A 17850-nucleotide genomic window follows, 5' to 3' on the forward strand; every position below is an offset into this window, starting at 1 on the left:
GGGGATATAGACCATTACGGACTACAAGCCCCCACCACGGACCTGTGACAGCAACATCTCTCTACTAAACGAGCTAAAAACCTTCTTCACTCATTTTGAGCAACAAAACAGCACCATTGCATAGAAGACTCCACCTCCTACCAGCACCAGGTGATGATGCTGACCCCAGACAGCGTGAGATGATCCTTGAACAGGATCAATGCAAGCAAAGCTCCGGGTCCTGACAACATCCCTGGGCGTGTACTGAGAGACTCTGCAGCAGAGCTCATTGATGTCTTCACAGACATTTTCAACATCTTACTTAGCCAGGCGGTTGTTCCCACATGTTTCAAAACTACCACCATCATTCCAGTCCTGAAGAAGCCATCTCCATCTTGCTTCAATGATTACTGTCCTGTTGCACTTACTCCCATCCTCGTGACAGTGCCCCCCTCCCTGGACCTCTTCCAGTTTGCATATCAGTCCAACCGGTTGACCGATAATGCCATCACCACTGCTGTCCACTCAGCACTCACACATAAAGACAAAAAGGACTCATATGTCAGAATGCGGTTCATACTTCAGTTCACCATTCAACACAATCATCTCTCAACAGCTCATTTACAAACTGATCCAGCTGGGGCTCAACACTTTGCTGTGCAACTGGTTGTTGGACTTTCTGATTGGAAGACCTCAGGAAGTATGGGTCGGCAGCAACACATTCAGCACAATCACACTGGGGCCCCCCAAAGATGTGTGCTAAGCCCCCTGCTCTTCACTCTGCTGGTCTACGATTGCACACCATCACACCACTCCAACTTCTTCATTAACTTGGCGGATGACACGAATGTGGTGGGTCTCATTAGCAACAAAGATGAGACAAACTACAGGAGCAAGGTGAGCCGCCTGGCCAGATGGTGCAGTGACAGCAATCTCTCTCTGAAAGTGGAGAAGAATAAAAGGAGATTGTTGTTGACATCAGGAGAGCACACACTCAGCACGTTCCTCTGACCATCAATGGTGTGACTGTGGACAGAGTGAGCAGCACCAAGTTCCTGGGTGTGCACATCACAGACGACGTCTCCTGGACTGAAAACACAGCAGCACTGGGCAAGAAATCACAGCAGCCTCTCTACTTCCTCCTAGGGTGACCAACCGTCCCGCGTAGCGCATTCGTCTGAAGCCCAATTCATGCATCCCACAAATTGAGACTGTGTCACACATAATCAATGCTTGCTCAAAAAAGTTGGTCGCTATATCTGGAGTCACCAACCCGTCGATTGCGGTCGACAAGTCCTTGGAAGCACCTCCGCTGACTGCGCACGCACCTCCCGAAACAGACGAGACACATATACTTGACGCAACTGTTTTAGACTGAAAACCAGACCATACAACTGATTTAGATGCGGGTGCCAGTGTGATGAGATGTACTAATATCCGTCTGCTTGGGCATGATTGTTTTAGGCCTGTAATTGATTGATTATTGAGGTAATAGGGATGACACGGTTCGCTGAAAAAAAAAAACTGTTCGGTTCACCACACACGGTTCGGCATGCGCTTCAACTTAAATCTGACAAAGCATCTGTAATATCATCTATAATATGGCTTGCTATAAATGGCACGTAAAAAAGGGTTCAGCTAATAAATGTTTCTGTTGATGCATGTGCATTCTGGCTTCCCAGACATTACAAAAACATCAGAGAAAAAAAAAAAACCCTGGACAAATCATTCACTCTTGTTCAACCCGAATGCTGTATATGAGCAGTAATTTATTCCGTAATCACCTGGGTGCAGATATCTGTGTTTAAACTAAACTCATTTAAGCTTTGTCAGTTTAAACATTTAAGAGCCAGAGGAAGTGAGTTCGCGTGCAGTGAGAAGATTTGTGCATTCACGATATAAGCTCTCTCTGAAGTATTGTGTTTAAATGGACAAATTCAAACAAAAATCATGTCAAAATGCCTGTTTTGGTAAGTTTCCTACAGCAGACATAGCCAGCTGAACGTAGGCCACTGTATCAGTGCATTCTCTTAAAGTGACAGTCTTTATATTAATCGAATAGCAACAACAAAGAAATCACTCACTGCTCCTGATTAAAAAGCTTTTGTAACTTTAAAAAAGAACAATCTTTAATTTATACAGTCAAATATGTCATGCTGTTTTACATTTGATTACATTATTAAATTTATTTAGCTAAAAATTAAGGTCTGTAATTTGTGTGAAAATATTTTTGTCATAATATTTTGTATGCTTGTTGCAATAACCTGAGTATTTCCATTTTGAAGTGTTTGAAATATATTTTAAAAGGGAAAGTGAAACAGTACATTATTGGCTTAGGCATGTAATTGACTGTTTATTGTGTTTATATACGAGTAATAAGCCTGTGGAAAAACTTAATGTTATATTGCTGTTCAAAATGTTTAATTATAGTTGATAGTTTGTATAGTTATATACTATTTGTATAGTTAAATAATTTGCTAGTGACTAACAGGCAACAAGAATATCAGAGTAGAACTTACATTGTGGCTTTTTAAATAATTTTTTGCAAGTGGTAGATCTTGGTTTACATTTGGACTTTGGATGTGATCTTAAGCTCGAAAAGGTTGTTGACAACTGCTCTATATCCTCGAGCCCCAGGCAGCCAAACGAACATTACTTGACAGTTCAGCACGCTACCGTTGCCACACCCACCCCTCAGTTGAACTGCTGACCAGGTTGTTGTCAACTTTTTCTTTGTTGTCATGACAGTGCACGCACGTGAATACCAGACACACTGGGAAGGAACTTTTAGATGCACGCTTTCCAATTCGAAAAATGGAGAAAGAGACTCTGAGGCACCACCATCATCAATTAAAAAAGAGAAGGTGTGTCCAGTTTCAAACTGTTTTTTTTTTTTTTTTATGCGCCTGCCTTACTAACATGCAAACTCACCATCCTTCCTCCCCATTCTCGTTCCGTGAACCTCTGGATTTGTGAGTTTAGACTGTTCCTGTGGTGTTGAGCAACTACAATTCATTTTAGTCCTTTAATTTTATATTATAATTTATTTAAAGTGAATAAATTGTAATGAAAAATAAATAAAATTAAATAGCTAAAGTAAATCGTAAGTGGAAGTGCATTTGTCAATTCTGTCATGAGCATACATCAGCAATTACACATGTTTAGGGGAATAGGGCATTATTAATATACCATGTAAGGTGGTATGCTAGAAATGGGTAAACCACTATCAGTGAGTCTGCCCATGGGATGGGGGCACCACCGTGCAAGGCAGTGTCCCACATTGTCCCTCAGAAACATACCCCTTGTCCCCCCTTTGGCTTATTAGCAGGTGGTCACCCTACTTCCTCCGCAAACTGAGAAGAGCTAGAGCCCCGCCCCCCATCATGTACACCTTCTACAGAAGCACCATCGAGAGCATCCTGACAAACTGCATCACTGTGTGGTATGGCACCTTTAACGCATAATGCAGAAAGACTCTGCAACGCATAGTGAGAGCAGCTGAGAAGATCATTGGTGTTTCTCTCCCCTCTCTCCAGGAAATTTACGGAACCCGCCTCACCCGTAAAGCCCTCTGCATCGCAGGTGATCCCACTCACCCATCACACAGCTTCTTCAGTCTGCTGCCATCAGGGAGGAGACTACAGAGTCTCCAGGCCATGACCAGCAGACTGAAGTACAACTTTAACCATCAGGCTGTCAGGAAGCTGAACTCGCTCCCGAACTGGCACCCCACCCCCACCCCACCGTCCCACAAGATCCCACATCCTCAGGTCCAAAGATCCCCCCCACTTGCATACGATTACATGGACCAGTCACTTTGTGCAGCAATTGTCTGCTCACTTTCTCATTCAGCATGGAACTGACGTCATTCTTCTACCTCATCAATCAGTTAAATAAAACTCTATCTCTGCACTCTATCTGCCATGTCCCTTGTGCTGCTTTATTTAACTTTATTTTTTATTTTATTTTATGTCTTTCTATACATTCCCTTATTGTATAGCTGTATACTTTATTTTATATTTGATCTAGATTTTTAGGCTCTACTGTTAGTGTTATCTGTAGGCACCGGGGGTCTCAGAGTAACACAGTTTAGATTATCTGTATGTATGCACTGTACCTGTGGAAGAATTGACAATAAAGCAGACTTAACTTAGACTAAACTGAACTGAGATGATGACATCACTGAATTCAATGATTAACTGCCTTTAACTGTCATTTTGCTTAATTGGCACACTGTTTTCCTAATTAATGTTCAGTTGCTTTGATGCAATCTTTTTTTGTTGTTGTTTAAAGCACTATATACATAAAAGTGACTTGATTGTGTCAACTCGCACTTGGCTCCACGTTTAAAACAAGTGTAAATTCAGTCTGATGAAATTAAATGCTAGACAGAACTAAACAAGACTTCGCCCAGACTGAGAGTGATTATGCTGCTTAGATGTGTGGGTGTGTTTGTGTGTGTATAAGCTGCAGATGTATGTGTGTGTAATTACATGTAGATGTGTGTGTGTGTGCAATCAGTCCCAGGAATGAGGCAGGATGGGAAATGGAGTTCGAAAAAGGGGATGGAAACAAAAATGCCAGAGTCCTGAGTGGAGTGCCCTCTATTGGAGTTTATGGGCACTCCACCTAATGATCGTGACATAGCCCCCCAAGGAGTGGCTTCCAGACACTCTAAACAATCTAGGAGGGCGGTGGAGCGAAGGGGGAACAGGTGGAGGGCTGGATGTCCAAGTCCCTGACAACTTCCCAGAGTCAAGTCAGGTCCCCGTTGACTTCCCAGAGTCAAGACAGGTCCCCGTTGACTTTCCAGAGTCAAGTCAAGTCACTGTTGACTTTCCAGAGTCAAGTCAGGTCCTGTTGACTTTCCAGAGTCAAGTCAGGTCAGGAAAGGAAAAGTCAGGAAAGTCAACTGGGACCTGACTTGACTTTAGAAAGCCAGGTCCCCGTTGAATTTCCAGAGTCAAGTCAGGTCCCCGTTGACTTTCCAGAGTCAAGTCAGATCCCTGTTGACTTTCTAAAGTCAAGTCAGGTCCCCGCTGATAATCCAGAATCAGGTCAAGTCACCGCTGACAATCTGGAGTCAGGTCAAGTCACCATTAACACCCATGAGTCAAGTATAACCACAGTTAAACTTCATGAGTCAAGTCAAGTCACCGTTGATCTCCGTGAACAAAGTCAAGTCACTGTTGACTTTCCAGAGTCAAGTCAGGTCCCCGTTGACGTTCCAGAAAGTCAGGTCAGGAAAGGAAAAGTCAGGAAAGTCAACGGGGACCTGACTTGACTTTAGAATGCCAGGTCTCTGTTGACTTCCCGAGTCAAATTAGGCCCCGTTGACTTTTCAGAGTCAAGTCAGGTCTCTGTTGACTTTCCAGAATCAAGTCAGGTCCTCGTTAACTTTCCAGAGTCAAGTCAGGTCCCCATTGATCGTTCAGACTCAGGTCAAGTCACCATTAACACCCATGAGTTAAGGAAAACCACAGTTAAACTTCATAAGTCAAGTCAAGTCACCGTTGATCTCCGTAAACAAGGTCAAGTCACAGTTGATCTTTATGAGCCCAGTCAAATCACTACCATTCTTCCAGAACTTCTTCACGTCTCAGCTGAACTTTAAGAGCCTCGTCACATCCTGTTGCACCCAGCAATGTTCTCTAAGCCTGCTGTATTGCTGTCAATGAGACTGTTACTGCTGTGGAACCTCCAGAGGTGGTGGCAACTGCTGCAGAACATTCGGAGGCATCAGTAGGATCCATCCACGTAATTTCATCGTGACCTGTCACAGCTATGGAGGCCGCTTATGAATTCATTGCCTGTCCTGTTATGGCCACGGAGGCCGCTCAGGAACTGCAGGCTTCAGTTCAGCCTGCACCGCCCTGGTGGGCTCCAGTTCCAACTACTCCGCCCCGGTGGGCTCCAGTTCCACCTGCTTCACCCTGGATTCCAGCTCTGTTGGCACTGCCTCAGTGCACAGTCAATCCACTTGCATGTGGACTTGGCCCTCCAGCCCTCCCTCTATTCCGTCTCCGCTCCACCACCCTCCTCGATTGTTTAGGGGGGGGGCTTGGGGGGGGGGGCTATGTAACAATCGTTAGCTGGTGTGCCCATAAACTCCAATAGAGGGCACTCCACTCAGGACTCTGGCATTTTTGTTTCCATCCCCTTTTTCGAACTCCATTTACCATCCTGCCTCATTCCTGGGACTGAATGCACACACACACACACACACACCTGCATGTAATTACACACACCTGCAGCTAATACACACACACACACATATATAAGTAGCACAATCAATCTCAGTCTGGGCGAAGTCTTGTTTATTTCTGTCTAGCATTTCCGAGCATTTTCCTGACCTGACTTGACTCTGAAAAGTCAACGGGGACCTGACTTGTCTCTGGAAAGTCAACGGGGCCTGATTTGACTCGGGAAGTCAACAGAGACCTGGCATTCTAAAGTCAAGTCAGGTCCCCGTTGACTTTCCTGACTTTTCCTTTCCTGACCTGACTTGACTCTGGAAAGTTAACGGGGACCTGACTTGACTCTGGAAAGTCAACAGTGACTTGACTTTGTTCACGGAGATCAACGGTGACTTGACTTGACTCATGAAGTTTAACTGTGGTTATACTTGACTCATGGGTGTTAATGGTGACTTGACCTGACTCCAGATGGTCAGCGGTGACTTGACCTGAATCTGGATGATCAGCGGGGACCTGACTTGACTTTAGTAAGTCAACAGGGATCTGACTTGACTCTGGAAAGTCAACGGGGACACACACACACACACACACACCTGCATGTAATTACACACACCTGCAGCTAATACACACACACATATATAAGCAGCACAATCAGTCTCAGTCTGGGCGAAGTCTTGTTTATTTCTGTCTAGCATTTCCAAGCATTTTCCCTGTGTTTGTTCCTTCCGTGTATGATCTTGGATTGTTTATACCATCTCTGATTCTCTGCTGCCTGCCTTGACCTCTGCTTGTTACTGTTACTAATTCTGGATATCTCTGACATACCTGACGCCATTCCTGATTACTGCCTGTCCGACCGTTCTTATAATAAAGTTCTGCATATAGATCCGAATGTCTCTGACTCATTGTAACAAATGCAGTATGGAGTACCTCAAGACTGAGTACTAGGGCCATTACTTTTCACGCTTTACATGTTACCCTTGGGAGATATCATCAGGAAACAGTGTTAGCATTCACTGTTATACTGATGATACTCAACTCTATATTTCTTCGAGGCCTGGAGAAACATATCAATTTGAAAAGTTAACAGAATGCATAGTCAGAAAGACAGCGGAGACCAAGACAACTAGAGCCCCAGATACAGATCCCCTGTAAAGACCTTGTCTCAGAGGACCACCAGGACAAGACCACAGGAAACAGATGATTCTTCTGCACAATCTGACTTTGCTGCAGCCTGGAATTACACTACTGGTTACGTCTGGTCAAAGGAGAACTGGCCGCCCAACTGAGCCTGGTTTCTCCCAAGGTTTTTTTCTCCATTCTGTCACCGATGGAGTTTCGGTTCCTTGCTGCTGTCGCCTCTGGCTTGCTTAGTTGGGGTCACTTCATCTACAGCGATATAGTTGACTTGATTGAAAATAAATGCACAGACACTATTTAACTGAACAGAGATGACATCACTGAATTCAATGGTGAACTGCCTTTAACTATCATTTTGCACTATTGACACACTGTTTTCCTAATGAATGTTGTTCAGTTGCTTTGACGCAATGTATTTTGTTAAAAGCGCTATATAAATAATGATGACTTGACTTGACTTGACTTTAAACTCACCACTGAAAAGGTTAATAAACAAGCTCCAGCTAGTCCAAAATGCAGCAGCTAGAGTTCTTACTAGAACACTTTCCATAACACACAATGTACTTGCTACACCATTAGAAGAATGGCATCTACACTAAAATAGTCTGTTTCTCTCTTATTACAAGGTCACCATAGTGCCCAGATCCAGTCTGTACCCAGATCAGATGGTCACTGCAGTCACCCGGATCCAGCCAAGATGGTGGATCAGCATCTAGAGAGGACTTCTACAACCCTGAATATCAACGGAGACACCCAAAGGAGCACCCCCAAACCCGACTGAGCCTGTTTTTTTTCTCCACTCTGTCACCAATGGTGTTTTGGTTCACTTTATTTCTAGAAATTTAGTTGACTTAATTGCAAAGAAACTATTTAAACTAAAGCTGCTACTTTGAAAAGTAGGTAACCTCCTGTGCGTGCATTCAGATCAGAGTATGTGAGCAGAGTGGAGCAGTAACAATTTCCCCTACACACCGCTGCCAGTAAAGCTTGCCAGTAAACTAAGGCTCTGTGTAGTAAATGCCGTTCCCGGAGAATGTGCTGGAGATTAACTATCAATCACAGCAGCGGCTTTACTGACGAGATGCACATGAACATCACATTCAATTTTTTGCCCAGCCCTACGTGCAGGGCTTATTGAGGAAAAAAGTTAAAGGACAATAGTGAGTGAGAAATAGCGAAGAAAGACCTAACAGATCATGACCAAAGTATAAATCCAGTGGGATTTGAATAGAATGCACGCAGACTTAAAGACCTGAAGAAAGAAAGACAAAGGACATAGTAAACTCTCAGTGGTGAGAAATTCTTGTCAAAGAATAAACCTAAGGAAAGTGAAAATTAAAAGTGAATTATAATGGGAAGATGATGACTGACAACATTGTCCCTCAGGCTTTAGATGGTAAATTACACGGGATTATTCCCACGCAGTGTAAATGAAGATCTGGTCAAATTCCATGGAAACAAATCCAAATGATTACTTCCATGGTGTATTTTAGGATTTGTGAAGTAGCAGATGCTCCAGCCTTTATATTTTCCAGTAAGGGAGGAAGAGACAGGTTTCCCAAGGTTAGAGTGTTTGACGAATTAGGGAGTGAAATTAAAAATATACCAACAAGGAGTTGGAGCTCCCAGTTCAGTATCCACTAGAGAGGGGAACGGACAAACCCTTGATCCAAGTGCTCCACAGCCAAATAACCCCGACAGCCACGACGATGTGTTATCATCGGAAAGCAAAGAACTGCTTAAGACATATTTTGGGAAAGGCAAGAACTGAATTATCCTTAAAGAAAGATATTTGGAATTGGAAGAAGAAAGTTGTGTTTTGATAAACACTGCCAATAGAGATCTTCAGCATGGAGATGGTGTAGCAGGTGCCTTTAGAAAATGGGCAGGACAGAGATAAAACAGGCAGAATAATACAGCGCAAACCCATAAGATCAGACGGTGCGATTTTACAGAAAATAGGGAGTCCAAATGGAAAACCTGTCAATCAGACATAGTAAAGGTCAAAATGTTGACATAGGAGGAATTAACGGCGATCCTCATGTTGGACACTTGATAGACAATATATGTAAGCTGGCCAGAAATAATAATTATCAATCAGTGTCCATGCCCATTATATCAGGAGGGATATTTGTAATTAGTGAAATCACCATGGGGGCAGCCCTGGTGAAACCATTAATAAGAAAAACAGAACGAACTAACCTGCCCAAAGTATGGACGGTCTGGCTCCGAAAAAATACCTCAGAGAGTGTATCAGGATCAGGCTGCAGGAGAAGGACGGCCACACCAGGGTGCTGGTAATATACAGGAACTGGTCAATTTCCCGGCTGAATCTTTGGAAGAGGATTCAGATCCTGAATGGCCGGTATTTAGGTGGACAGAGACCACCAGGCGAAGAAAATATCAAATAGAAAACCCATTTCCAAAATTAAAGCTCAAAAAAAGTTATGAAGCATTTTTAATAGGAAAGGGATTCTATAAACCCACACAAGCAAGGAGCAGAAAGAGAGAAACCACTGTAGATAGGAATATGTTCCCGATATAACATGTGGACATGTGTGGAGTTTGCTAAATGGAGGAGATGCCACACCTTGCAGACACCTCAACACAGCGAGCTAAGAGAGCTATATTAGCTCAGAATGATTTGACGAATTCGGCACTGGAAAGAATAATTAGAAATACAGCAGGCAATGATAAGTTCAAAGAACATTATTCAGATGCAGATCCATAAATCGACAGTCTAGAAAGTGACTCAGAAAAGGATCAGGAAGAGTTATCGTTTGAGCGTACAGAAGGAAATGTAAAACCTTACCAGATTTGAACACTGCAGGGGCTGAGGTAGCGAAATAAACCTACCTTATGAGTTAAATGCACTAAATCAATATTTACAAGCATTACATTTAGGGACACCCGGTCAAAGAAGGCCAACAACTCCCAGTAGTAAGGTGCGTTTTCAAAGGCAAACCAAATGAGCTATGTTGAAACCCAAGTAACTCTGGAGGAACTCATGAAAAAAGATCAGGAAATGAAGCTTCTGAAAAAGCCAAATAAAATAAAAAAACACCACAGTGAAAGGAAAGGTCCGCAAATTAGTTTGATACGGTGAGCAGATGAAGATATCTGGAGAATCAGCAGACTTGCATATTTTAGCTGAATTTAGATGCATGATGGCAGAAAACTATTAATTCCTACTAATAAAGAAGAAATTGAACAGGGACACTTTGAAGAAAAATGGAGAACAGTAGGAGCATTATCAGCCTCTCAGGAAATTGCTGAAAAAAGGCATAGAAGAGATTTTAAATCATATCTTTCAGGGAGTAAAAAGAAATGCCCTTATAGTAGCAAAATAATTCCTTCTGTATGGTCCAGAAACATCTCCAGGAGGATTTAAAAAGCTTTCATTTGATATGACAGAAAAAACAAATAATTCAGACAGAAAAATAAACATCGAATAGTAAACCACAGTGGCCTAAGGACCAACCGATGAGGTCTGGGTGTGAAAGGTGGCATATACTGTAACTGCTGTGAAAATGAAAGTAGACTCTCGCCTTGACCCAGAGTGCAGAGCAGATCAAAAGTGGAAGAGAGACAAAGAGAGGGTAGAGAGAAACAGCCCTAAAAATCCCACAATTGAAGGAAAGAGGTTTAGGGAACAATCAAGACTAATAACAAATGGAGAGGATAACAGCAGAGAGAAAAGCAGTTATATTAGCCCTGGAAAAAATGTAAGCGTGAATGAAGAGCACAGATTATAGTGGAAAGAGGAAAAAGCAGGCCAGAGCCAAAAATAGGCAGAATGAAACTTGAGGACAGGCAAGAAAAGGCAGGGCAGAGACTGATGAAGTCACAGTCAAGAGGAAGAAAAAAAATACAGAAAACATGGAAGAATATAATAATAAAGATATAGGAGATTAATCAAAAGTTAAATATAATTTATGATCAAACATTTGAGTATCATCAAACCCATAAAAAGATATGATGAATTCATAGAAGTAGTTACCGCTGAGGCTATTGAATGCAATACAAGGAATAAATATGTATGGAGAAAAAAAAAATTATTAAATGTAATTCTTATAAGTGCAAATTTACTTTGCCCCGAAGATTTGATAAAAATAGGGAGAATAGGAATTGTTGAATGAAACAAAGAAATAGAAAGAGTACTAAGGGAATCTGAATTAAGTAATAAAGGGGAGCTGGACATTTTTTTTTTTTTTTCAGAAAATACTTTGACAGCTATTCACAAAGTAAAATTTAATGTGGAAAAGTCCAATCAGAATATGAACATGTAATTTAAGGAGGGATTCCTCTTCCCCAGAGGCAATATAAAATCAATAGTGCAGAAGAACAGGAAATCACAGGTACACTGCTGTTCTTTCTCTACTAATGCAGAATCTAGTCAACAAAATAATTACTTTATAATGACATGAAAACATGTACTTTAGTTTATAGTATACATTTTGTTGTCTATGTTTTGGAACCACATCTAGGCCTACAGTATCTGATTCTGTGCAGCGCATAATCTCACATGTTAAAACAAACTCCACGAGGTGTCAGTGATATGGCCTCTAGAGGCTACCCTCACATCCAGCAATTCGTTATCAATGCAGATTAGCTGGAAAAACTATTAATTGGTCGACAACTTCAGTCAATAAAGCATCTGAGATAGCTTGAATGGTATGAATGAGTAATGAATTTGATATAAAAAAAATCATTTAAAGTGGAAAAAGGCAAGGATCCAAACATTACAAAAGTAATACAATAATTAACTCACCACCACTCGTGTCATATTGTCAGGGAGTATGTCAATGGAAGGCCTATTGGTCGGCTCTTGTCCAGTTCTGTTCTGAATGCGTCTGCTGAGATCTTGCTCGTCTCTTCTAATTCTCTGGATGTCTGAAGGACCTCCATCAGTCTTACCTGACTGAATTATTCCTGACGTAAAAACAAAAGAAAACTTAATGTTATCTTAGCTAAAACATTTACCATGTCTGCACACAGAGTTAAAGTCAGCATGAACTGAACATTTACCTAAATGCATGTTATTGATCTTATCATGAACAAATCATGATGCAGTGCAAGAGTTTCCTTTAATAAACTCCTTGTATAAATCCAAGCCCACCATAATTGTATTTTATTTTATTTATTTATTTATTTTGGGGGGGGGGGTGCAAATTGGTGGAAATAAATCTGGAATCTGGTTTTGAGTGAAATAAGTATGAACATATTTATTAATCATTTATAACATGAGTTAAAATGTCTCACTATTTGGCAGGCATTTTTTTTTAAATCACTCTCTTCTTAATTATGCATTTATCAAAGATGTATAATACATTTGTAAATTACTTATTAGTCATTTATGAACACCTCTATAAACCATTTAATAAAGGGAACCTTAAAAAAAAAAAAAAAACATCACACCAACTGCAAGATTTATAAACACATTTTAAGATGATTTTAGTTAGTATAGATCAGTGCTTCTCAAATCATTTGGTCATGGGACCCACATTTTCCCATGGTCATTAAGTCACGAGCCACTGTATGATCAGGACACACATCTATGGTTTGTAGGGATGAAACAACCTGAGATACTTTGATCTCCTGAGAAACAGACAATACAAACATACACGGGCATCTTCAAGACACACCACAGAGTGGAGGAGCAGGAGACATTCTCCCCTTCTGGCCATTTGTTTCATTTTAAATCCCTTCACCCATTCTTCCTTCTACTCGGTCTGCTCAAAATGATTACATAAAAAATGTCAATGCAAGTGAACTAACATTTATGTCTAGTATCACTGGAAATGACCATTGGTAAAATGGTCTCAGTCTTACAAAAGTAGATTAGAAGATAATTAATTTCCTAAGAATTAAGAGATATTTTGCCTACTGTAATGGGAGGGAGTGCCCCTTCCCAGGGTCCTCCATGTAAATAACCTTCTGTTCCTATTGAGGTGTAAACTACCCTGGTCTGGGACCTGAATTAATGCAAATTCCAATTGTTAGTTCCTGTATCCAATTTCGGGGGATGTTTGTCTTGGTCCGAGGTATTTAAAGGATTGCTGCAAAAGGATCAGCGCGATTTCTGTAGCCAGAAAGCCCATAGTGTGTTGTGTGTCTCTTCACTTCATACTATGTATTTCCTAAGGTCAGGTATGCATATTTTACTTTTAGATTCATCTTTGAGAATTTGATGTATTGTATTGATATGATTTGATGTGTTTCAATTGGATATGTAATTGGCAGAATACATATTTACCTGACTGATAATAAATTGTTACATTTGATTTTATTCTGTTTTACTCTATGATTATTGACTCTAGTAGATTACGTTGAATCCTTGTTAGCAACATGAGCAACCAAATGAATGAGTTAATGTAAAAGGAAAGAGGTAACTAGAATAATCAAATGTCAGTAGAAAACTCATTAAAAACGAATACAACCAATTTGCATTTCAACCTAAATTCAAGGTCATACTAAAATGGAGTCAGATTAAATAATAGAATGGAGTCAGATTTGAGTTTAACCTAAACTGAAAAGACAGAACACGCAGGAAACCTTCATCCAGCACCAGATACCTTCCTTGTGCCGAGTGCCTGGACATTACAGGTTAAATGATTAATCACATCTGACAGGACGGGATAATTAATTTTTCTGAGGTTAGAGATTTTTCATAATAAGTTACAATTAAATAATGATAGAATAATTAATCTGACATTAAGCCTGACAATATGCAATTTTAATATGTTAAAATCAAAATTCCAAACAAGAAGTTTGGCTGGTTATGGCACATTTAGTATAGATCAGTGCTTCTCAAAATGGTATGGTTGTGGGACCCACGTTTTCCTATAGTCATCAAGCCACGACCCACTTTATGATCAGGACACACATAAACAAGAGCAGCGTTAGTTCAGTCAGGAGGCATAGGCTGCGACCAGCTGATGCGGTCAGCTGTCAAATTGCTCCAATCATACCACTCTCCTATTAGACACGGGACATACATACGTGGCACCACTGCTCAGTAGGCATTCTCAAACGGTTCGCAAGGCTCAACTGCTTGCAAGAGCACTTGATATAGACACTTTGTTGGCAAATACCATTATTATTGGCAAATAATCTTCATGTCACGCTGGGGTTAGAACCCAGAATGTGTTGCTGGCAGTCCAATGCTCTAGCCACTATACCACAGAGCAGTGTAGACCTAAATTGCAGAGAACCACACAAGCCAGGATTGGAGAAAAAACAAACAGTCTTTACTTAGTGTCCTTCTTGAATAAACATAAAAATTCACATCAGAAGCAGGGCTGAAGAAGGTTCAGATCCACAAGGCAAACGGTCCAAAAAACTTAAAGTAAAGCTTCTAAATAAGCAGGTCAAAGTTCTGAGTAAAAAGTCTCTCAAAGAAATCCAAACATAGGCCAAAGGATCTGTCTGAACAAAAGAACTTCAAGACTGAGCAAGGATACAAATAAATGCAGGTCTTATATATGCCCCCCCCCATATTTTGTTGGATAAAATTAATGACATAGGTAGCCTATTTAATTTAGAATGTTGTCCTTTTAAGACAGGATTCATCATTTATTAATTTATCAGGACTCAGAATTAATCACACAGAAATAAATGTATTTCTGTTTTATTTATTTATTTTTAATGCTTATGAAAATAGCCTGCTTATTAAGTTGAGTCTTTCTTTTTATTTGTAGCCACAATCACATTTAGAATGAATACTAATATCTCTAATAATCAGGGCTCCGAACCGGTTCAAGAAACGAAAACGAAAACCGGAAATGAACGATATTTTCACAGGAACAAAAACGGAAACAAAAACAAAATCAATTTTAATCGTTCGGAACAGAAACGCTATTTGAAATTACCATTAACCGGTTAATAACGTTATTTTATCGTTCTCTTTAATATTTTAATTAGACAGTGACAAATCACAATCGAATAGTTGAGCATGTGACGCTGACGCATCAAGCAGGCAAAAATGCTGTGCAGCAGTCATAGGCAGTCCATTTCTCCCGATTAGATTTGTCTTTAACCACAAAGCTGGCTAACCATCAAATTTTCAGAGGTATTTTTAAATAAAACATGCTTAGAAACGTTAAGATTAGCTTTACGTAGTAATGCAATCTGTTTTTGTTTCTTTTCTGCAGAGATTAACGAAATATAACTACTTCACTACTGTATTTAAGAACTAAAAGGCGGTATCTGTACTTTACTAGAGTATTATTTTTTTCTCCTACTTCCACTTTTACTTCAGTACATATTTTCGCTGAGTTTAATACTTTTACTCCGATATTTTTTTATGTGCTGCATCGTTACTCGTTACAATTATAAAATGTTACGAATCATTCCATTACAAACGACTGCCAGAACTGTAGATGACATGGCAGGTTTGATGAAGCTGGCACATCATTGAGCGAATCAAGCGATTAAGACTGCGCATGCTTACTGAACTGCTGTGAAGAGAGAAATGAACACCGAGCCGAGCCAGATAATGACTCGTTCACGAGTCAAGAACCGTTTGCATCGGTTCTCGGATGACCAGTAACGTTAGTTCTTTCTGACAGTTCGATTCAATAAACCAGTTGAAGAAAACAGTTCACCGATTCTTTTGCGCTCGACGCAATGGCGTCATTGGCGTTGACTGCACCTGGGCTCATAACATTAACACAGAATTAGTTCAGAATCAATCACCAAAAGAATAATTTCAGTTCAGATGCTCTGTGTGTCGGTTTGCTTCAACGCTAAATCACACATGCGCAGTATCATCAGCTCCTCGGTTCCCGAATCAGACGCGTCTGACAGAAACGGTTCTTGACTCGTGAACGAGTCATTATCTGGATCGGCTCGGTGTTCATCTTCAGTTCTCTCTTCACAGCAGTTCAGTCAGTGTACTGTTTGATTCAATGAATTACTCCGGGATATTGGTTTGTTTTAACTCAGAGGGAGTGTCAGACACATTAAACAAGTTAACGCTTAATGCATCTGTGGATTAATGCTTATTGGAGACGCGAACCGTTTAAAAAGATTCAGTTCGATTTGGTGAACTGTTTAAAAAAGATCCGGTTACATCGAATGATTCGTTCGCGAACCGGATATCACAAACTGCTTTGTTTTTAACTGTCTTACAACAGACAAGGAAGAGAAGACAATGCTGAATAAAGTCATAGTTTTTGCTATTTTTGGACCAAAATGTTTTTTCGATGCTTCATTTAGAAAAAATTCTAAATGACCCTCTGATGTCTTACGGGTTTGAAACAACATGAGGGTAAGTTATGAATGACATAATTTTGCAAATTGGGCTAACTAACCCTAGTAACCGTTTTTTGTTTACAAGTTACAGTCAAAGGAATTGTTATTGTCCTTTAGGTTAATCATTTGAAATAGTAAAAACAATATGTTCAAACGTTTGACTACTTTCTTTAATAGCTACATAACACAATACTTCTACTTTTACTTTCAGTACTTGAGTAGTAAATTTTAAAATAGACTACTTGCAATACGTAAGTACAAAAAGTGTTGAATACTTTAGTACTTCTACTTAAGTGTGGTGCTTAAAGAGCACTTCAACTTCTACTCAAGTCACTTTTTTGATAGAGCACTTGTACTTGTATGGGTCTCTAGTACTTTATACATCTCTGCTTTTCAGTAATGAATGTGAGCTAATTTTTAGAACGTAAAAAGTACAAATTGGCCTATTAACTTATACCACTGTCAATGACTCTTTTCAGATGGGTCGCCACCAAGATAATCCTTTCCGTCAGTATTTCTCCTATGACAAATCGGCAAACAAGTCTGTCTGCAATATTGCAAGATGCGGGACAGAAATAGCCGGGAATCATGGAGGTAACTTGCAGAGGCATATTCAACGTAAACATCCAGCAGAGTTTGCTGCTTCAAGCAGCATTAAAAGACCAGCATCTACAGCAGATGGACAGACAACTCTGGATGCGGTCATAGTGAAAAAGCCAAAGACAACAGACCTGCGTATTCAAATGAATCCTGATGTTCTAAAAGATGCATGCATAGAACTAGTAACTGTCAACGGGAGACCATTTACATTAATGGAAGATACCGGCTTCATACAAGAGGCTATAGGAAATTATTTTGCCATCAACTCCTCAAATATCCGTGATATGGTGTCAAATGTTGCTCAGATGGGAAGGGAAAAGCTCAAGAATGAGTTAAAGGGAAGGCTACTAATGCTTAAAATTGATTCAGCTACATGCAGTACACTGACGGAGAAAAAAATTGTGTTGCGCACTTTGGCCGTAAGAGAGCTAACTGAACGACACACAGCTGAATACATTTCATCCGTGGTGAAGGATGTATTAGAAGAATATAATGTTGAATTAGGGCAAGTTTACTCAATAACGTCAGATAATGGCGCTAACATGTTAAAGGCAGTGTCTTTACTATCTGATATGCAAGAGGAAACATAATCTGAAGCGAATGAAATTGATCCCACGGGCGCAGAAATGGAAGAGGATGAGCTAGCTGCAATCCAGGGTGAAAATCCTGATTTGATAAT

General features: G+C 40.4%; 1 protein-coding gene across 3 annotated transcripts in view; it reads right to left on the minus strand.

Moving 5' to 3' along the window:
• plxdc1 (plexin domain containing 1) overlaps positions 1–17850 on the minus strand; it is a 293884-nt gene that overhangs the window by 188301 nt on the left and 87733 nt on the right. For all 3 annotated transcript variants that reach the window (XM_026257640.1, XM_026257639.1, XM_026257641.1), the window contains one exon: positions 12088–12248. In XM_026257640.1, coding sequence (XP_026113425.1) covers positions 12088–12248 — 161 coding nt within the window. The remainder of the gene's footprint in view (positions 1–12087; positions 12249–17850) is intronic.

The sequence above is a fragment of the Carassius auratus genome, unplaced genomic scaffold (assembly GCF_003368295.1).
Source record: "Carassius auratus strain Wakin unplaced genomic scaffold, ASM336829v1 scaf_tig00214405, whole genome shotgun sequence".
Classification (NCBI taxonomy): Eukaryota; Metazoa; Chordata; class Actinopteri; order Cypriniformes; family Cyprinidae; genus Carassius; species Carassius auratus.